This window comes from Bombina bombina, chromosome 1 (genome assembly GCF_027579735.1).
Source record: "Bombina bombina isolate aBomBom1 chromosome 1, aBomBom1.pri, whole genome shotgun sequence".
NCBI classification, from domain to species: domain Eukaryota; kingdom Metazoa; phylum Chordata; class Amphibia; order Anura; family Bombinatoridae; genus Bombina; species Bombina bombina.
The window spans coordinates 1,023,761,500-1,023,783,726 of NC_069499.1; the positions used below are offsets into that span (position 1 = coordinate 1,023,761,500).

Sequence of the window (22,227 nt, forward strand, 5' to 3'; positions counted from 1 at the left end):
GCTGTATAGTTGCACATATAGCAGCAACCTTAACAAATATCTCTGGTGAGATTTGGATATTCAGCTTGCTATATTACCTGTATCATGTACTATTACTACTACTATTTATACAACTAACGCGCTGATCCATATCCCCCCTATTCGTAGTTTTAATTGTGTGTTTTGTATATGTTTATGTACATTTTAACGTAGTAGCAATAAAAGTTAAATTTTAATGTGCATTTTTGCAACGTTTTCGCTTCTATCTTGACCCATTTGCAAGTAACATCCACCACAGTGGACAGTAGTCTTTTGCAATTAATTACACCTCAGGTAACATCTATGAGATAGAACTCAGGAGTGCTATTTGTGTATTCTTTCTGAGGGGAGTTTACCCCCCTCTAGTTCAGTCAATGTATCCTCTACAATACACAGCACCAACCCCGAAGCTCCGGTTATAATACCTGAGTATTCTATGATAGGGCAGTAGTTCTCACTTATTTCCTAGTAGTGCCATTGGAACCCCTCTTCTTGTTTTCAGAAACTGTATGTATTCCGGCTAACTGCCCAGCAAGGACACCACACTTCGTAGGTAAAAGGAGTTAAAAAAAACCCCCAAAAAACAAGTGCGGCAGTCCCGCATGAAACGCATATGTCCTTCTCTGCCTTACATACCATTCGGTATTAACCGTATGTTTTTTTTTCTGTATGCATTTTTGTTTTTAAGCACTGTATTGTACCCCTTTTTTTGTGGATTAATAAAAAATGTTTAACTCCTTTTACCTACGAAGTGTGGTGTCCTTGATGGGCAGTTAGCCGGAATACATACAGGTTTTTCTCTTCTGCATCATCGCCTTATAGTTTTCAGACTTTTTATAGTTTTTATGATGGTGAGGAGTTTTTTTTTTTTTACTGATCAGGACACAATGTCTACCTCTTTCATGTTTAAGCTTGGCCAGCTTAAAGAGGTTTTATGTTCTTTAGATGTCCAAGACCCTGAATCATCAAAAAAAAAAAAAAAAGCTTCCAAACAACTGGATTTGATTTTTAAAAATTTTGCTAAGTCACAAGAGTTTTTTTTTCCTGTTTCTAAGGCTCTTATTAAAATAATTTTCAGAGAGTGAACCAAGCCTGGTCTTCTCTTTTTAAATTTAATAGGATGTTTCCTTTATCGGCTTCTAATGTAGAGCTTTGTAAAAGTTTTCCCTTAGATAATAATACATTTTTCAGCAACCATATGGACATGGAATTGGTAACCTGTCATAGAAAATCCTTTTTCAGCAAAAATTGCTTCTGTACCCTGTGCCTGCTTCTTAGTGTGGCGATTTGTCTGCGCAAATCTTACACTCTGTGGAGGAAGGTTTTCTAAATTGTTTGAAACTTATAAAGTCGACTAATGCGCTTATTTGTGGTTCCATTGAATTTGATTTTATACTAAGTATATGACTTTAGCAGTGCTGACCAGAAGGGTTTTATGATTTAAAGGGACATTAAACACTAAATACATGCTAGATAGAATGATGCATTCAAAGAAAAGATTAGTCCATGACTAACATGTAGATGTATTTTTTAAAGTTTCATTAGTTGTTTAAAAAGTGACAAAATAAGTGTAAAGTTTTAGTGTCTATAAAACACTGGGAGCTGCCATGTTGTAACTTGTGTTACCTTCTCTGCTGTGGCCAATTAGGGACAGTTATAAATAAGTCACTAGAGTGTGCAGCCAATGGTTGTGCTGGATATAACAGTGTTCTGCACTTCCATTTCTAACAAGAACTGAAAAGCTCACAATTTCAGAATGGAATTGCAGGCAAAGAGGACAAAATAAATAATGAAAGTATATTGCAGAGTTGTTTTATTATATACAATTTATCATTTTATATTACCATCTCAAAGTGTTTAATGTCCCTTTAAGTCATTGTCAGCAAACAGGGTGTCCAAAGATAGACTTTTATCTCTCTTTTTAAAAAAAGAATTTATTTGGACCTGGTCTTGATATAATTTCCACTGTGTCTGGAGGAAAAAGCAATGTTTCTCCCAAAGGACAAGAAGTCTAAGGGAAAAATAGAATAAATAGTCTTTTTTCATTCCTTTTGTCAATCTAGGAACCAAATATCTTTCTCCTCCTTACAATGACCTGAATCTTCCAGATCTTCCTAGAATTTAAATTCCAGTTGAAACAAGGTCAGACATTCTGTAAGCCTTCTTACTCTTCCAAATCAGCATGACTGGGCTATATCATTGTACTTTAAAATTACAAAAGGTTTTTAAACAAACCCTTTAATTTGTTTGTCCCTTACTCCATTTAAGGGTCAGAGGGCCACACCGGTTTCTTTAGCTTTTCGGCTAAATCTCTTGATTACTAAGGTTTTCTTGGAGACGGGATAGTCTTTTCCAAAACACAATATTGCTCTTTATTTCTAAATCAGTTTCTTATTTTTGGATTTTCAAAAATGAGCATTATATAGAATACATTTGCAAGGCAGTAACTTACTTTCTTTAAACTCTACCACTTTGATGTGCTCAGTAGTGAAGTCCTTCAGGCAGCAGTGTCTGGTAATTGGGTGCCTGCCTTAAAAATGTTTTGTCCTACCCAAATACTTGTGGACGCCACAGCTTGGGTATTGGTTCCAGTAGTAATGGCCCGTGGGCTCTCACAACCTTATGAAAGAAAAAAAATATTTTTCTTTATGGTCCACGAGAGCTGTCCATTTTCATGTTGTACTTAATTTTTTCTGGTGGCAGTTTTAGTTTGCATCTCATTTTCCCTACTTTGTTCTTTCTATTTCTCCTTCCTTGGCTATATGTTATACTAGAATACAAGAGAGCTGGGAGGGTTTAAGTGCTCTTTTGGAAATCTTTGCCATCTAGTGGCAAGGAGTTGAATCCCAGGAGTAATGGCTCATGGACTCTCACCATCATGAAATAAATTAATTTATCAGGTGAGCATATATTTTATTATTCTGTCAACCAATAGTCATTAATACAGTAATGTTAGCACTGAGACATCTGGAAAACATAAGGTAATTGCCCTATCAGCATATTAACAGAAATGTATAAGTTGTGTATATCTATGTATCTCTGCACAAACAGATAGGTATTAGCAGTGACGGTTATCCAATGAGCACCAATACAAAGAGAAATAATAAACCACCATGAGCACCAGTGCAGCAGTATGATATGTGCCTGCCAATCAAAACGACATGAAATGTACCTTATGTGGTAAGCACTGAGTTAGTCAGTGAGTACTGATCTAACAGTATGACATGTGCTAGAGAGCACCAACACAGTATCTGCCTGCTAGCCAGGGTGTATTAATGTAGAAGTATAAGATGTTTAAGTGAAGCAGCCTGCAGCAGAACTATGAACAGACTGCAAATTTCAAGTAAGATGAAATTCCTTTTATCTTGTTTTTATGCATCATTTTCTTAACATGCTAAAGGTGATAGGCAGACTTTAATAAATAAAATCATTATTCTTTGTAAAGTGCCAAACATATTCGTCAAAATATAACTATAAATATTAATAAAGACAGAACAAAAAATTCTGCTCAATACATGATGGAAAGCCAGAACAGCACAGCACAGCACTGGTCAACACAGCACACAACCACCAGTCACCGGCCAACACAACACATGCATAAAATCATACCCAGTCACTGGCTAGCACAGCACACACACACCATTCACTGGCCAGCACAGCACACACACACACCAGTCACTGGCCAGCACAGCACACACCCAACAGTCACTGACCAACACAACAGACAACCACCAATCACTGGCCAACACAGCACACAACCACCAGCCACTGGCCAACACAGCACACAACCACCAGTCACTGACCAACACAACAGAAAACCACCAATCACTGGCCAACAAAGCACACACCCAACAGTCACTGACCAACACAACACACAACCACCAATCACTGGCCAACACAGCACACAACCACCAGTCACTGGCCAACACAGCACGCAACCACCAGTAACTGGCCAACACAGCACATGCATAAAATCATACCCAGTCACTGGCTAGCACAGCACACACACACACCATTCACTGGCCAGCACAGCACACAAACACCAGTCACTGGCCAGCACAGCACACACCCAACAGTCACTGACCAACACAACAGACAACCACCAATCACTGGCCAACACAGCACACAACCACCAGTCACTGGCCAACACAACACATGCATAAAATCATACCCAGTCACTGGCTAGCACAGCACACACACACCATTCACTGGCAAGCAGAGCACACAAACACCAGTCACTGGCCAACACAACACATACATAAAATTCTACCCAGTCACTGGCTAGCACAGCACACACACACCATTCACTGGCCAGCACAGCACACACACACACCAGTCACTGGCCAGCACAGCACACACCCAACAGTCACTGACCAACACAACAGACAACCACCAATCACTGGCCAACACAGCACACAACCACCAGCCACTGGCCAACACAGCACACAACCACCAGTCACTGACCAACACAACAGAAAACCACCAATCACTGGCCACCAAAGCACACACCCAACAGTCACTGACCAACACAACACACAACCACCAATCACTGGCCAACACAGCACACAACCACCAGTCACTGGCCAACACAGCACACAACCACCAGTAACTGGCCAACACAGCACATGCATAAAATCATACCCAGTCACTGGCTAGCACAGCACACACACACACCATTCACTGGCCAGCACAGCACACAAACACCAGTCACTGGCCAGCACAGCACACACCCAACAGTCACTGACCAACACAACAGACAACCACCAATCACTGGCCAACACAGCACACAACCACCAGTCACTGGCCAACACAACACATGCATAAAATCATACCCAGTCACTGGCTAGCACAGCACACACACACCATTCACTGGCAAGCAGAGCACACAAACACCAGTCACTGGCCAACACAACACATACATAAAATTCTACCCAGTCACTGGCTAGCACAGCACACACACACACGCCAGTCACTGGCCAGCACAGCACACACACTCCCAGTCACTGGCCAACACAACATACACCCAGTCACTGGCCAACACAACACATGCATAAAATCATACCTAGTCACTGGCTAGCACAGCACGCACATACATACACACCAGTCACTGGCCAGCACGGCACACGTCCACCCACCAGTCACTGGCCAACACCGTACACACCTAACAGTCACTGACCAACACAACGCATGCATAAAATCATACCCAGTCACTGGCTAGCACAGCACAGACACACATCATTCACTGGCCAGCGCAGCTCAGCACACACCCACCCACCCACCAGTCACTGGCCAACACAGCACACAACCATCAGTCACTGGCCAGCACAATACATGCATAAAATCATACCCAATCACTGGCTAGCACAGCACACACACACATACACACCAGTCACTGGCCAGCACTGCACATGTCCACCCACCAGTAACTGGCCAACACAGCACACACCTAACAGTCACTGACCAACACAACGCATGCATAAAATCATACCCAATCACTGGCTACCACAGCACACACACACACACACACCATTCACTGGCTAACACAGCACACACCAGTCACTGGTCAACACAGCACACAAACCACCAGTCACTGGCCAACACAACACATGCATAAAACCATACCCAGTCACTGACTAACACAACACACACCCAGTCACTGGCCAACAGAACACACACCCAGTCACTGGCCAACACAGCACATGCAAAAAAACATACCTAGTCACTGGCTAGCACAGCACGCACGCACACACACACTAGTGACTGGCCAGTGCTGTACACACACCTATCACTGGCTAGCACAGCACACACACACACCTAGTCAACGGCCAGCACAGCACACACACACCCAGTCACCGACCAGCACAGCACACACACCAGTCATTGGCCAACACATCACACATACAGTCACTGGCCAGCACAGCACATGCATAAATTCATACCCAGTCACTGGCTAGCACAGCACACACACACACACACACACACACACACCTAGTCAAAGGCCAGCACAGCACACACACACCCAGTCACCGACCAGCACAGCACACACACCAGTCATTGGCCAGCACAGCACATGCATAAATTCATACCCAGTCACTGGCCAGCACAGCACACACACACCAGTCACTAGCCAGCACTGCACATGCACACACACACCAGTCACTGTCCAGCAAAGCACACGCACACACACTGGCCAGCAAAACATCCACACACATGCAGTCATTGGCTACATTCAGTGTGTGTGCGTGTGCTGGCCAGTGACTGGTCTGTGTGTGCTGTGCTGGCCAGTGACTAGGTATGATTTTATGCATTTGCTGGCCAGTGACTGGTGTGTGTGAGCGCTTGTGAGTGCTGTGCTGGCCAGTGACTGGGTGTTTGCGTGCTGTGCTGGCCAGTGACTGTGCTGGCCAGCACAACACAACACAAACCCAGTCACTAGCCAGCACAACACAAACCCAGTCACTAGCCAGCATAGCACACACAAACACAACAGTTACTAGCCAGCACTGGACACACACACAGTCACTGGCCAGCACAGCATGCACACACATACATAGTCACTGACCAGCAAAGCATGCATACACATAGTCACTGGCCAGCAAAGCATGCAAACACCCAGTCACTGACCAGCACAGCGCACACACACAAACATACATAGTCACTGGCCAGCACACACACACCCAGTCACTGGCCAGCAAAACATCCACACACAGTCATTGGCTACCACAGTACACACACAAGTCACTGTCTAGCACAGCATGCACTGTCACTGTCCAGCACAGTACACACCCCATCACTGGCTAGCACAGAACACAGACACACCCACTCAAGTCACTGCCCAGCAAAGCACACACACAGTCAACTATCTAATTTACATACGTTACCAAATATACCTTTCTCACACCCAGTCATTGGCCAGCACAGCACACACAACATACCCAGTCACTGGCCAGCACAGCACACGCACACAACTTACCCAGTCACTGGCCAGCTCAACATCCAGTCACTGGCCAGCACAGCACACACACATACACACACACACACAACATGCCCAGTCACTGGCCAGCTCAACACCCAGTTACTGGCAAGCACACCACACACACACATTTACTGTTCAGCACACACACACGCACACCCATTCACTGGCCTGTCCACAAACACACACCTTCACTAGCCAGCACACACACACACACACACATTCACTGGCCAGCACACACACACACAGTAACTGGCCAACACAAAACACACACAATCATTGGCCAGCAAACCCCCCCCCAAAAAAAAACAACAAACACACACACTGGCCAGCACAATACACATCCAATCACACTGGCCGCACAACACACACTTACACAGCCATTGGCCAGCACAGCACACACGGTCATTGGCCAGCACAGCATGCACACTGTAGTGTTCTGAGTAATGTTGCAGTTTAAACAAGAATAATGGAACTAATGTTGCAAGTACAGTTCAATATATCTTCTAGACCCTCCTGTCTTTAGTTCTGCCATCTTTTATTTCTGTTCACATAGCATCTATGGATCTTTTTGCTTTTGGAGTATACAGGAATCTTGGAATTTGAACTGAACTGCCATCACCAGCTTCCTCCACTCTAAGACTTTGATCTTGTGAAGGGGAATCTACTTGTATGGAGTGTTCACCGTCTGATTCTTCCCTAGGAAGTTTGCATTCCTGTTCTTCTTGAGGAAATGTCTCCATTATCATGCCAGACCCCCATCCAAATATCTTTGTCCATGGACTGTTGAGTCTGGGCATTATGTTGTTTGTCCAAAACAACTGCAGGCCACAGCTGGGTTGCATGTCTTCTAGTGTGACGACCATTGGCCATGCCATAGGTGGCAGATCTCAAAGCCTTAGAAATTACTGCAGGAGACCAACGGGTAGGCCCTCTATACATCCCCATCCTGATTCCTCCAGTTTGTATGTGTGAGAACTCTTTCCCCGCTTCAACTTCTCATGCAGTTTATGTACACAATTTTGCTCTTGTGAGATGTCTGTTTGACCCTACCTGTCTGGTTGCAATAAGTCTAAGTCCCGAGCGGTCTGCCAAACATCAAAACTGCTGGTGGCTGGCAGGTTAGTTGGGCGAGTCAAATTCATATATTGCAACAACAATTATTGGAGTTGTTGAGGCAAATTTTTGCGGTTTGTCACAGAGCTATTTAAAAATCCTAACAGAGCCTGAACAAATCTTTCAGCTAGACTATTGGTAGCCGGATGATAGGGAGCTATACAAAGAGCAAGCTATTATGCTATTGTTCATTCCCAGGTTGAGCGCTTCTCTCTTTTTATTTATGCAAATTATGACATTTTGGGAAGTCTCCCTAAGTGTGATGCGGTAATCCAGACGTGGACCCGTTGCTCAGTGTGCCTAGAGGGATATGGCTGCACATCACTGACGAGGCCCACAATAGGCCGAAATGTACGTCTGGGGTTTTGCTGTTTCTCTCGTTCAGAGAGGGATTGCCTGGTATTTCGGGGCTGGACTGTACTGTGAAGTCAGGATCAGACTGATATGCTTCAGGAAAGTTCTTCTCTGTGAAAGGCACATGTTGAGCAAAAAGAGGCTGCTTCTTGGGTGGTAACTAGCCATAGAGCAAGCTATTATGATATTGTTCGTTCCCAGGTTGAGCGCTTCTCTCTTTTTATTTATACAAAGGTGTTGTACACTGATCAGTAAGGACATTTTAAAATTTCTGAGCTAACAACTGTAGTCCATTGTAGTCTGGGCTATTATAATCACTTCTGGCAACTTATAATGTGTATCCACAATTACCAAGAACATCGGACCATTCATTGGTCCTGCAAAGTCAATATGAATTCTCTCCCATGCTTTAAGAGGTGTAAGAATATATAAACCATAATGACGCCATTTTGTCTTTAGTAATACATTTTGTTTTAGACTCTATTTCAAGATAAGTTTATTATATTTCATTATAAGGTAGTTATTATGCTGTGAGAAAAATATGAAGCTGAACACGTTATCTCAATAATTTGTCCGATGGCCTTGCTATGTCCTGGCGATGTGCCCGGATACACCGTTATCTAAAACTGTTTCACAGTACAAATCCTTTTTATTCCTTATTTTTAATTAAGTTCTTTGTTCTAAGCATACTGTGTGAAATGGTGTGATTATGATAACGTCATTGTTAAACCCCATATTCTGTAACCATTGTCTTATAATAAACAGAACAGTGATTAGACTTTACTTGCTGCATGTCTAAATGCTGTTTCCCAAGATCTTGCCAAGTAACCCATTCAGTTCCAGATGAAGGTGTAGAATACTGCTAAGTGTCAAGTGATACCCCCGGTTATAAGATAATGCCTAACGAGGCCAAAACCAGGGCTGCACTGCACCCCTATTACAGCATGTCTGAGCCTTTGCACATCTTGAACAGGCTGCCACATAATTGCAAATTTGGCCACCAGACATGACGCTTGGCCTTCTGTTTCATCCAGACTATTTTCCAATGACCTTCATAGAAAATCTGTAATATTGTCTTCTGTAAGGACGGTGGAACAATCACGATTTCTCCCCACAGTTAACATTCCTCTCAGATTCCTGGAGTGAAAAGATTGCAGAGATGGGGGGATACCGGAGAAGATCAACCATATTGAACATAAGACAGGACCTCTTGGAGGTCTGTATCTTTACTGGTCTATTGGGCTATTATAACAGCAGTAAACCTGTTGCTAAAGTATATAGAAGGTGCTGAATGTCCAACAGAATGAGTTGATAGAGGTAGAAGGCGGAAAAATGTATCAGTTTTCATACTGATAAGCCACCTTTGCATACCTTTGGAGACGAGCAGCAGTGGTCTGAGAAATATTCTTTGTAGTACTGAAGATTGTCAATAGTGGTTTATGGTCAGTCAGCAGCATAAAAGGTTAACCATAAATATAAAAGTGAAACTTCTTGAGTGCCCAGTTTATGGCTAGTGCCTCCTTGTCAATTTGTTCATACTTGCGCTCAGCTGGGGTGAGGGAGTGAGAAGCAAAGGCCACAGCTCAGTCTGTACCATCAGGCATGCAATAGGATAGCACAGCTCCCAGCCCATATGGTTGCAATACTGAATGGTTTAGACAAATCGTGGTGATCCAAGACTCGACTCTGGAGCTACATACTAGTTCATTTGTACCCTCAAAAGCATTTGAACATCTATCTCCATTTCTGTTGTTTTTCCAAAAAGTATATGCAGCCGAAACAAAATATGGGCTAAATTGGGCATACATCTATTTTAGTAGTTCAATAGCTCCAGATAAGACTGCAGCCGAGTGCCATTCTCTGGTATGGGTGCCTCTATCGAGGCTTTCATTTTCTCATCAGTAGTGTGTAGTCAAGTTTTATCAATAATGTGACTGCAAAATTTCAGTCGATAATTCAGGAACTCACATTTGTCTAGGTTAATTATGATTCCATGGTCTATTAGTGTCCATGACACCTTTTCTACATTCTGCCAGTATTCCTCCTGTCTGACCAGCGATCAGCATGTCATCCAGTAGACATTGTGCCCTAGGAATCCCAGCAAGTAATTTATCCATTGTACATGGCTGATTGCTGGTGTGATTCCAAACACCATCCTGTTATATTGGAACCAGCCCTTTTGAGTACTGATTGTGAGGTAAGGCCTGGATTCGGGATGTACTGGCAACTGCAGGTATGCATGTTTGAGATCAAGTTTAGTGAACAGCTGTCCACCTGCCAAAGTCAAAAAATGTCCTCAATCTTGGGAAGCAAATACTTATCCACAGCAAGCTGAGAATTGGCGGCCATATGGAAATCCCCACAGATCCAAATGTTACATACTGGCACTGTCAGGGAGGCCCCTTCACTGTGGTGCACTCTGGAGATGATTCCTAAGTCCTCCAGGTGCCTCCATTCTGCCTCAAAACTGGCTTTAAGTGTAAAAGGTACAGTTTGTGCCTTAAAACATTTTGGAGCAGCATCTTCCTTCATTTTAAGGGACACTTAAAGGTCCATTAACTGTACCCAAGCTAAATCAGCAGGCAAGGTCTGTAAAGTGTGGCAAACATTATACTTTAACTCAGGCATTCCCAACTTATAAAACCAGTCTCTTCTAAATAGGAGAGGACCCCCACCCTTCATAATATACAATGTTAGCTTTTCTGAAAGTTCATTTAGTTGAACTCTCACCTGTGCACTGCATACAGAAAGAGAAGCACTCTCTCAGGAACAAACAGCTCAATAGCTTGTTCTATGATAATTTACCAGTTGGGAGCTGCATTTATTAGCCCAATAGTGCTCTTCACAGAGAAGTTTTCTGAAGTATATCAGTCTGGTCTCGCCTAACAAGGTCAGTCCAACCCTGAAATATCAGGTAATCCCTCTCTGAATAAGGAACGTGGCAACCACAGACAAATGTTTTCTGCCTTGTTTCGACCTCGTCAGTAAGGTGCAGCCACATTCCTCTAAGCACATTGGGCAAGGAGTTCATGTCTGGTTGCCCCCATCACTACCCAAGGGTAATATTAAAAATGCATACAGAAAGAGAAGCACTCTCTCAATAATGAACAAAAGCTTAATAGCTTGTTCTATGGCAATTTATTACCTGAGAGCAGCCTCTTTTAGCCCAATAGTGCTTTTCACAGAGAATAACTTTCCTGAAGTATACCAGCCTGGTCCCGCCTAACAAGGCCAGTCCAGCACTGAAATACCAGGCAATCCCTCTCGGAACAAGGAACATGGCAACCCCAGACTATAGTTTCGGCCTTGTTTGGGCCTTGTCGGTGAGGTGCACCAGTGCACTGCCTATAGGGGTTAATAATTCTTTTGAATCAGTCTGTAGGCGGAAAGCCGTATTCATCACAGGCACATTCAATTTTAATCCCTGCCAATCTTGCTCAGTAATCAAGGAGACTGCAGCTCATGTGTCCAAGTCCATGGTTATATTCTTCTCTTCAATCTTCACTGGCACAGTAATTTCTGAATAAGCTGAATCTAACTTATAAAGCTATAATGTTTGAATAGGAATTTGGAGTCCTCTGAAAAGTCTTGTAGCTGAATCTGATGTGTCTACTTCTGAGGCAATTTAGCTTCTTTCCCATCCTACATACTCTTAATATGTCCTTTTCTTCCTTCCACGGGAGTGGCAGTTACATAAGTCATGTGATGTCATCCCACACCGATAACATCCATTTTGGTGCTTTCAATACACCAGTTTTTTTACTGAAGATGGTATAATGTTTGTTAAAGGGAGTAGAGCCAGGAGCGGCGTTCAGTAAAATTCAATTTTCATAGTACAATATCTCTGAAGTCCTTTGCTTTAGAAAGCTGGCACTAAGCTAATGTTATATAATTCTGCACTATGTGCAGAATTATATAGCATTATTTGATAGGTTTACTGTCCCTTTAAGCTTGTGATGCTCCCTAGTATCTGTACGGAATATTTCTGCTTCTTGTTCAGTCTTGTGCTTCCTATGCAAGGAGCTTCTTTTGTAGCGTGTTCCATAATCATAGCAACATCTACAGCTTTGTTTAGGGCTAGATTTTTCTCTGTGAGAAGTCTCTTAATCATAGCTTCTCTGTTTAACCCAAACACAAACTGGTCTTTGAGAGCTGTAAGTGCTCTCCAAACTAACAGCTACTTGCTAACTCCCTGAGAGCAGTGGCAAAGGATGAAATGCATTCTCAGGCTCTTGATGTCTTTTGTAAAATTTTAATATTTCAGTAATCTCAATGGGCAGTGGCTGATAGTGGACAGTGAGTAAAGCAACCAAAGCAGCTAATGGTTTGCTTGCAGGTTTTTCTGGATGTAGGAGATTAATGAGTATCATACAACTTAGCTCCAATTGCTGTAAGGGACACAGTCACTTGTTTGTAATTAGCAGACAGATATTGTTAAAAATGTTCTACCCTTCACCCCTTCTATTCAACTTCGCAATAAAACCTTTAGCCATCCAGATCAGAAATTAGACCACTAATTTACAAATAGGGAAATCTGAAATGCATCTCTCGCTATTTGCGGATGACATGATACTGTATATTAGCGATCCCCACGACGTTGGGGCAGCAGATTAGGGGTTAATAAGTGTAGGTGGGTTGTGGCGACATTGGGGGCGGCAGATTAGGGGTTCATAAATATAATGTAGGTGTCGGCGGTGTCCGGAGTGGCAGATTAGGGGTTAAAAATTTAATTTTAGTGTTTGCGATGCGGGGGGCCTCTGTTTAGGGGTTAATAGGTAGTTTATGGGTGTTAGTATACTTTTTAGCACTTTAGCACTTTAGCTATGAGTTTTATGCTACGGCGTTGTACCATAAAACTCTTAACTACTGACTTTTAAATGCGTTAGGGATCTTGGAGGTAGAGGGTGTACCGCTCACTTTTTGGCCTCCCAGGACAGACTCATAATACTGGCACTATGGAAGTCCCATAGAAAAAAATACTTTACGAAGTTTATGTAAGTCGTTTTGCGGTAAGGCCAAAGAAGTGTGTGGTGCCCCTATACCTGCAAGACTCGTAATAGCAGCGGGCGTAAAAAAGCGTTAGGACCTCTTAACACTGCTTTTTTACCTTAACGCACAACTCGTAATCTAGCCGTTACTTAGAAGCTCTCAGTTTAGCTCTGTTGAAAAGGTAGCCGGAAAGCCCACTGCAAGACCCTCCCCCTCCCCCTTCTTTTGCATATGAAAAGACCCTTTACACAAACAGGAGCAAGCTAGGAGTAGGTATCTGACGGTATTCACATAAAACTTTGGGGCTTGGTTAGGAGTCTGAAAATCAGAGCAATGTTATTTAAAAATAAGCAAAACTATACATTTAAAAAAAACAAAAAAAATTTTTGGGCTATATAAATGGATCCTCTACAAAACATTTATGCAAAGAATAAATGAGTGTATAATGTCCCTTTAAGGTGTATAGTGTACCCCATTTTCCACTCAGAATATAGTTCATGAAAAAGACTAGCAAACATATATAGCAGCAGTAGACGTAAAAGCATTATGTTTAATTTGTATTCTTACAGTTTTGCTTGTAATAGATTTTTACCAACGATTTCATTGAATACAGTTGAGTAGTGGTAGATACATTGGATTAACACATTAATTTATCTAAATTAGCAGTATGTGTGGTCTGCCTTTGTGTGGGAGAAATATACGATTTTCAAATTTACACAAAAATGGCATGCTGTAATTTGTGTGATGTTTCCCCTGCTGGCCTCAAGCAGCAATTGGCCAGTGAGCAATTACCAGTCACACAACCTCACCAAACACCAGTTGAGTTCAGCTCTGATGCTCCTGAGAATGACTTTATGTGTTTAACCCCTTTGTTGGTGGGGAGGTTAGACCATGTAATTTTTTTTTACTACAATTTCCCTTTAATTTAAATAAAATTAAAAAAAAATGACCTTTTCATAGAATAAAATTTCTATGCATGAAATAGTATTTTGCAGAGAAAGGTTACCTGTGTTTTCCTCCTCCTCCAGGACATCCCCACTTGCTATACGCTGCTGTTCTATGTGATCCCTCACAAAATCCTGTATCTCTTGTGCCAAACTCTTAGAATTCTCAGGGACCCAAACAGAAGCCTCAGTTAATTCTGGAGTCACATGATTATTTGTTGGGGGAAACCACTTTCCTGGAGAAGTAGAGTGTAATGGAAAGTGACATAAGGATAAATAAGAGTTAAAGTGCCATAAAACATGTTGAGATCTGTGCATATCCTAAAAGGGCTAATTAAGTAAAAATAGTTTGAATAAAAAAAATGTTTACAAATTGCTGGCAAGTATTTTAAAATCATTTAAAAAAATAAGCAAAATGACTTACATAGCTGTGCTTTCTGCAGTAGACCGATCCGCACCCCCACATTATCAGTGTTTAGCATCAGAAACACAGGCATTGTATTTTAACTGAGTTCACAGCAGCTTATTTGCTTCTAGGCATGCTCCAGCAGATAATAACTGTTAAACTATTGCATTAAACCATATCAATGGTGGATATATATGCAGCCATAAAAGGAATTGTGTGGGGGGAGTTAGAGCTGTACAATTCGGACACTTAAAAGAAAGGGTTAATGGCGAGGCGCTGCACTATAAATTTGCAGGTAAACTAAGTACATATGATTATATTTTGTCTCTATCCTAAATTGTTTTATGTCCCTATATGAAACACATGAACTAATGCGCTCTAGTGGTCAAAATTCATTCAGATTAGAGGCAGTCTTCAAGGTCTAAGAAATTAGCATATGAACCTCCTAGTTTTAGCTTTCAACTAAGAATACCAAGAGAACAAAGCAAAATTGGTGATAAAAGTAAATTGGGAAGTTGTTTAAAATTGCATGCCCTATTTAAATCATGAAAGTTTGTGACTTGACTGTCCCTTTAAAGGTGGATTTAACAAAGCAAAAGGGGAACTTACAATAGGGGGTGATAAAGCATTAGGAAAACTATCTTAACCCCTTAAGGACCAGCGACGTTCCCTGTATGTCACTGGCCTTTTTTGGGACTTGATTGTTTTATAGCGCGGTCTTGCCACCAGCGTTGAGACTGCTCTATTCCACAAAGCCTTCTGGAGGGAGGGCATTAATAGCGTGTTCTTGCTAGACTTGTGCTATTATGTCCTGAAAAAACCCTTAACGACCAGTGACATACAGGGTACATTGTGGTCATTAAGGGGTTAATTAAAAGGAGACGTATTATGCAGTACTTGTATGAAATATACTTAGTGGTTATACATAGGATTCAAGGATTTATGCGTTACAAAACAGGAATAGAAGAAGGCTTATTTAGAACACCTAATAAACTTGGAAACTGTGAAAAGTCTATTGTGGTACAAAATTCTGAATGTTAAAGGGACAATCAAGTCCAAAATAAACTTTCATGATTTAAATAGGACATGTCATTTTAAACAACTTTCCAATTTACTTTTATCACCAATTTTGCTTTGTTCTCTTGGTATTCTTAGTTGAAAGATAAATCTAGGCAGGCTCATATGCTAATTTCTTAGACCTTGAAGACCACCTCTAATCTGAATGTATTTTGAAAGTTTTTCACCACTAGAGGGCGTTAGATAATATTGAGCTCATGCACGTGAAGTTACCTAGGAGACAGCACTGTCTGTCAAAAGAACTAAAATAAGGGGGGGGGGGGATTGTAGAGGCATAGATACAAGGTAATCACAGAGGTAAAATGTGTATTATTATAACTGTGTTATTTATGCAAAATTGGGGAATGGGTAATAAAGGGATTATCTATCTTTTTAAACAACAAACATGATGGTGTTGACTGTCCCTTTAAAGTCAATATAAGGTCAGGCAGACATCTTCCATTATAAGAAGGTAATAAGATTCCAAATCAAATAGACTTGTGACAACCAAAGAGGAAAGCAGGGGAGAGGTAGGTGTTAACACATACTACAACTGTAGCAAGGCAACATGCAGCTAAGTGCTGGTGGTGTATGAGTTTTAGAACAGAAGCCCTGGTTTAAAGGTTTTACTCACCTAAATGAACAGCAAGTGATTTCAACACAGGGAACAGGATACAGGCACCTTCATTCTGTGACTGGTCTAGAGCACAAAGCATATCCTCTACAAGCTCTCCTAGCAATGATAAAAGAGTTGATCCACAGTTCTCTAGCATAGAGTGCAGGACCCGGGCTGCTCCTCCATGCATCTGATGAAGTCGTCGGAGCCCAACAGAGACCTCACTTGCAAGGTAGTCTGCATTGCCTTCAATCAGGTCCCTGACATCCTGGTATCTACAAGCCAGGCTCATATCCTCCAGTGTTAATATTGCTGTTCTGCTGACTAACAATGATGGGTCTCCAGCTTTCTCCAACACTGGGTATAGAGTAGTAATGAGGAGTCGACGGAAGGATGGACCCAGTGCCTGGGCAAAGCAGGAGATGCCCTCTAGCTGCAGACTAAGCTTCCAGGCATTGGCACTTAAATCACTGATGGAGTACTTTTTAGTGGATCCAATCTGCAGCGATGCTAACTGATCACTCAATTCATCGCTTCCCTGGCATGTATAAAGATTCCAGTTAGCAGGGTCTGTGTACTCTTCCAGGAGTAAACGTACAGCATCCAAAAGCTCTACACTATCTGGTGTACAGCTTTCAAGATGCAATATCTCTACTTCAATTCCAGCTGCTCCAAGCACCAGCTGATTCAACACTATCAAAGCAGGCAGCCGGTGTGCTCGATAGAGACCCAGAAAGTGGTCTATCAGAAGACACAAATCTCCATGATAGCCCAGCAGTCGACACACACTCTGGATTAAGGAAAGCACCCGTGAGTCTCTAAAGAACCTGAAGCTTTTTTTCTGAACTGTGTCAGGTGCAGGGTCACTATACCCTAAAGGAACAGAAGGTGAAGGGAGATGTTCCTCCACCACTTTCACAGAGCTAAAGTCCAGTTCCAGTGTTTGCAGAAGTGCACTGGAGAGACGCTGTAAGTGTGCCTGTGAATGTAGAGTGAACATCAGCTGGGATCCAAGAAGTTGTAAGTATCCAATTAAAAGACCCAGTGTATGCAACTTTCCCTGGTCATCTTGAGAGCTCAGCAATCTAGGAAGGGTCACAGCCAGTGAGTGGAGGCTCTCTGACAAAACCTCCTTTAAAGCATTGCATGCTGGCCCTTCCTCTGCTACCTCAAGAAGAATCTCTTTTGCCTTTGCCTTAACTTCTGGCCTCTCATCATTCATATGTCCAACCAAGATCTTCAGTAAATTCCCCATTGAATCCACCATGGAATTCCTGCAATTTGTAAGAAGGATTTGGGCAAGGTCAATTAGCTGCATCCTCACCTTCCAGTGAGGGTCAGAGGTACACCGTACTGTGATACTGTCCAGATGAATAAAAAGACGACTTGCTGTATGTTTTACCCATGTCTCATTCCTGTGTACTAAAAGCTCTGCCACCCTCCCACTTATCCCCGTGGGCACAGGTTTATTTGCCACAACATGTGCAAGGCTGTTATCTGACATCACCAAGCTAACAATACCAGTCCAAAGTTTCAAGGAAGAATGTGTCACTTTGTAGCCTTGCTTTGGGTCTCCATTAATAATCCTAGTAAGCACAGTACAAATGCCAGGAAGGAAAGAAGCAAAAAGATCCCCCAATTCAGCATTTTGATTGCTGGACTGCAAAAGCAGACAATTTAGACAAGTCAAAGACTTCAAACGGATTTCACGTGACTTTTCCAGCTCTGCAAGACGCAATAGCAAAGAGATGGCATATCCCAGCTCAGGAAGAAAAGAGTGCTTATGTAAGACAGGAATAACATCCGTACTTGTGGACTGGATGAGAGAGCTCAGTGCAGAGACTGCAGACAACTTCATCTCCTCAGGCACTGAGTGCAAAGAATTAGAGGGTATGCAGCCGCAGATCTCGCTAAACAACTCCTGAAATGTTTTCTCATTTTGCACATGAGTGTGAGACAGAAGATAGGAAACACACTCCAAAACAGACTGCACAAGATTTGGTTTCTTGGGGCCAGGTATCTTTAGAGAGAAACGGAGAGGAAACAGGATGTAATCAAACAATGGCTGAAGAGCAGACACTTCCACTTTGGATATCTGAGTGTGTAAGTTCTTCACATTTTGTACAGTCTGCTCCTGAGTCAGCTGCACGCAAGCTGGGCGCAGTACATTGAAGGCAGCAGAGTGGTTGGTTGAAGACTCGGTCATGGTGGTCCATTCAGGTGCTTATGGCTTTAAAAAAAAAAAAAAAGAATTTTGAAGATCAATAACTGCACCTCACATATATTACCCAATATAGGTCAATGCCAGTTAGGGGGAGAGCTATTCATTAAAAAAATATATAATAATAAAAAAATGAAGACTATAATTTTTATTCTATACTACTAATTCACCAGCTAGTGAAGACACTTATGCACACTATATTTGTAGTTAAACATTTTTAGGGACACAGCTAACTTAAGACTTTATTCATACTGCTTTTACTAGGTCAAAACTTTTCTTTAGCTCACTCTTAGCAAATGTGGCATAGTTAGAGGAATTGATTTAGTATGTTGGTCACTAATTAATTTTTCAAGAAACACTGGAGTGCTTGAATATACCCCTGACTGAGCTAATAGTCATCTGTGTTTGCATGGTCAAATTATGTTTTTAAATGATGCATACACGTTTGGAAGAATGCTACGCAGAATATGTTTCAATGCATATCGTATTAATAGCACTGTTGCCAACATTTCAGGCTTGTAAAAAAAGCTCTATATGTATAGTGCATAATTACCATACACCTGTCTTCCTCAGAGTATTCCCTTTTGTTCTTTACAATAAGTTACAGAATGATGGTGGTTGTAGGTTTATTTTTCAAGAATAATGGTACAAGTTGTGTAGTTAGTATTAGAAAGATACACAAAAAAACATACTTCACGGTAGTGTATTGAAAAGAAACAACGCTAGACAACGAGCACAAACATTCCAGTATATCATTTAGTTTATATTCCCACACTAGAGTTCCCTAATCACGTTATCAAACGCAATTTGCATTTCATACATGCACATGCCTTACCTTAGCCTATAATGAAGAGGATAGGGCGATTTCATATGCCGGAAGTGACGTGATCGAAAGGCGCAGTTGTGCTATCTTCACCGTGCACGTTTGACCGTTGTCTTGGGAACGTGATACTCTGTTGTGTGACACGTGATTTGCTTTGGGGTGAGAGGTCAGGCAGCCATCTTGAGCTGGGCCCGGTGGCCCTGTAAACCGATATGGCGTCATTTACCGAGCCGGCCCTGGAGAAGAAATTATCAGAGCTAAGCAATTCTCAACAAAGCGTCCAGACCCTGTCACTCTGGCTTATCCATCACCGGAAACATGCAGCAGTGATCGTTAGTGTCTGGCACCGAGAGCTCAGGAGAGGTGAGAAGCATGTGGACACATGCTGGCCGTGTTTTTTTTACTAAAGATGATGTGCCTTTTAGTGTTTGCGTAAGAAGGAATAAAGTGCTGGCTGCATGCATGTACTATGTCAAACAAAATATAGTGTGCATTTATTAATTTTGTGAGAGAATGCACAGCATGCTTACTATGAGAGAGAAAGAATGCTTATAGTTTGTGTACGTGTTCATGCAAGATGAAGTATGGTGTGTGTATGTGTCTATACCCTAGAGATTATTTGCAAAAACAAGTTAGAGCCTGTGGTGTACATGTCTGTGCATAATAGTGCTTGAGAGACTGTGGCATGTGTGTACTTGCTTGCACTCTAGAGACTGTGGCGTCCGTGTAGGTACCTGCGCTCTAGAGACTGTGGCGTCCGTGTAGGTACCTGCGCTCTAGAGACTGTGGCGTCCGTGTAGGTACCTGCGCTCTAGAGACTGTGGCGTCCGTGTAGGTGCCTGCGCTCTAGAGACTGTGACGTCCGTGTAGGTGCCTGCGCTCTAGAGACTGTTGCGTCCGTGTAGGTGCCTGCGCTCTAGAGACTGTTGCGTCCGTGTAGGTGCCTGCGCTCTAGAGACTGTGGCGTCCGTGTAGGTGCCTGCGCTCGAGAGACTGTGGCCTACGTGCCTGATCATGAGAGACTGTAACGTGTGTGTATATGTGCCTGTTAGGTTTGCCACCTCAGCAATGTTTTCCTGGACACTTATAAGTTACACATGCTGCAGGGTGTGCAGAGGGAAACATGCATTTTTCTGCTGGACAGCGCAAAAATAGTGACCCTGGGCAGCACTATTCATTATTAATATTAGGTATTTGTAGAGTGCCAACAGATTCTGCAGCGCTATAAACATAGGCGGTATACAAGATAACATTTATAGGGATCAAATTGGTAGAGGGCCCTGCAGAGAGTTGCACTGTTGTAGTCGGCTCTTATGAAGGTGATCTACAAACAGCTGGCTCTTAGGCTTACATTCTAAGGCAGTGCTTTCCAAACTGTGTGTCGGGACACACTAGTGTGTCGGCAGCAGTGTGTAGGTGTGTCCCTGCTTCAGCACAAATTTTTTTAAATTTAATTTTTTTTTACATTTTTTTTTTGGTTTCTGACTTTCCGCCTGCCTGCTTCGCATATCACATGGTTGACACGTGATTGATACCTAGGGGGTCACAGATCATCTTAACCTACTGGCGCAGCTCAGTGGAAACTGAAACTATTCCCATTGGCGGCACATTGGCTCCTGACTGCACGTGTAGTCTCCTTAATTGGCTCGTGACTGCATGTGTAGTCAGTGAGTGGGACAGCAGTGTGCTTGCAGCGCGGGCAGTAGTTAATTGGACTCACCAAGCTCTGAGGGCGGCAGCTTAAACGCTGAGCTGAAGTCAGAGGTTTTTTATTTGAAACTAGCTCCCAGTAGTGCATTGCTGCTCCTGCTCTTGATATATGGATAGGAAGGGGAAGCTTAAAAATGCTTGATGATGAAATGCGAGTGTCTTTATCTAATATTCCACCAAATATTCTGAAATTGTGTTCATCCCATTAACCTCATACATCCCATTAAAATAGTAAGTAGCTGTTGGTGTTATTAAACTTTTTTTAATTCTTGCACATACTTACTGTTACTTGTAAATACATTTCATTATTATACCATTTATGTACATGTCCGTATCTCTTAAAACAGTTAAACCTCCTGTTTGCCAGTACAACTGAATTACTGTGTCGCGAAATGATGTAGGTCTAAAAAGTGTGTCGCCAACATAAAAAGTCTGGAAAGCTCTGTTCTAAGGGGTTCAAGGGGAAAGCAATAGAGTTAGGAAAGGTTAGTGTAGGTTGCATGCATCTCTGAATAGTAGAGTCTTTAGGGAGTGCTTGAAGCTGCTAAAACTAGGGGAGAGTCTTGTGGAGTGAGGCAGGGAGTTCCACAAGATGGGAGACACTCTGGAGAAGTCCTGTAAATGGGAATGTGAGGAAGTAACAAGAGAGGAGGAGAGCAGGAGATCATGAGCAGAGTGAAGGAGACGGGAGGGGGAGTATCGTGAGACAAGGTCTGAAATGTAGGGGGGAGCAGTGCAGTTGAGGGCTTTGTATGTCAGAGTGAGGATTTTGTGTTTAATCCTGGAGGCAAGAGGAAGCCAGTGAAGGGATTGGCAGAGAGGTGCAGCAGATGAAGAGCGGTGTGTAAGGAAGATGAGTCTGGCAGAGACATTCATTATGGATTGTAAAGGAGCTAGGCGGCAGCTATAGAGATCAGAGAGGACAGAGTTGCCATAGTCGAGGTGGGAAATGATTAGAGAGTGGATTAAAATCTTAGTTGTGTCTTGTGTAAGGAAATGTC

At 42.5% G+C, this 22,227-nt stretch overlaps 2 protein-coding genes across 4 annotated transcripts in view; one reads left to right on the top strand and one right to left on the bottom strand.

Annotated features, from left to right (window-relative positions):
• The window catches only part of TTI1 (TELO2 interacting protein 1), a 66,092-nt gene extending 46,484 nt beyond the window's left edge, over positions 1-19,608 (bottom strand). The window contains exons 1-3 of one of the 2 annotated variants that reach the window (XM_053718150.1): positions 19,529-19,608; positions 16,491-18,702; positions 14,457-14,630 (exon numbers count right to left, since the gene is read on the bottom strand). In XM_053718150.1, the coding sequence (XP_053574125.1) occupies positions 14,457-14,630; positions 16,491-18,678 (2,362 nt within the window). In that variant the 5' untranslated portion in view covers positions 18,679-18,702; positions 19,529-19,608. Of the gene's footprint in view, positions 1-14,456; positions 14,631-16,490; positions 18,703-19,246; positions 19,468-19,528 lie in introns of those variants that run through there. The other variant, XM_053718082.1, reaches the window with a different exon arrangement.
• A 43-nt stretch (positions 19,609-19,651) lies between these two features.
• The window catches only part of RPRD1B (regulation of nuclear pre-mRNA domain containing 1B), a 461,056-nt gene continuing 458,480 nt past the window's right edge, over positions 19,652-22,227 (top strand). The window contains exon 1 of one of the 2 annotated variants that reach the window (XM_053718581.1): positions 19,652-19,879. In XM_053718581.1, coding sequence (XP_053574556.1) covers positions 19,729-19,879 — 151 coding nt within the window. In that variant the 5' untranslated portion in view covers positions 19,652-19,728. The remainder of the gene's footprint in view (positions 19,880-22,227) is intronic. The other variant, XM_053718505.1, reaches the window with a different exon arrangement.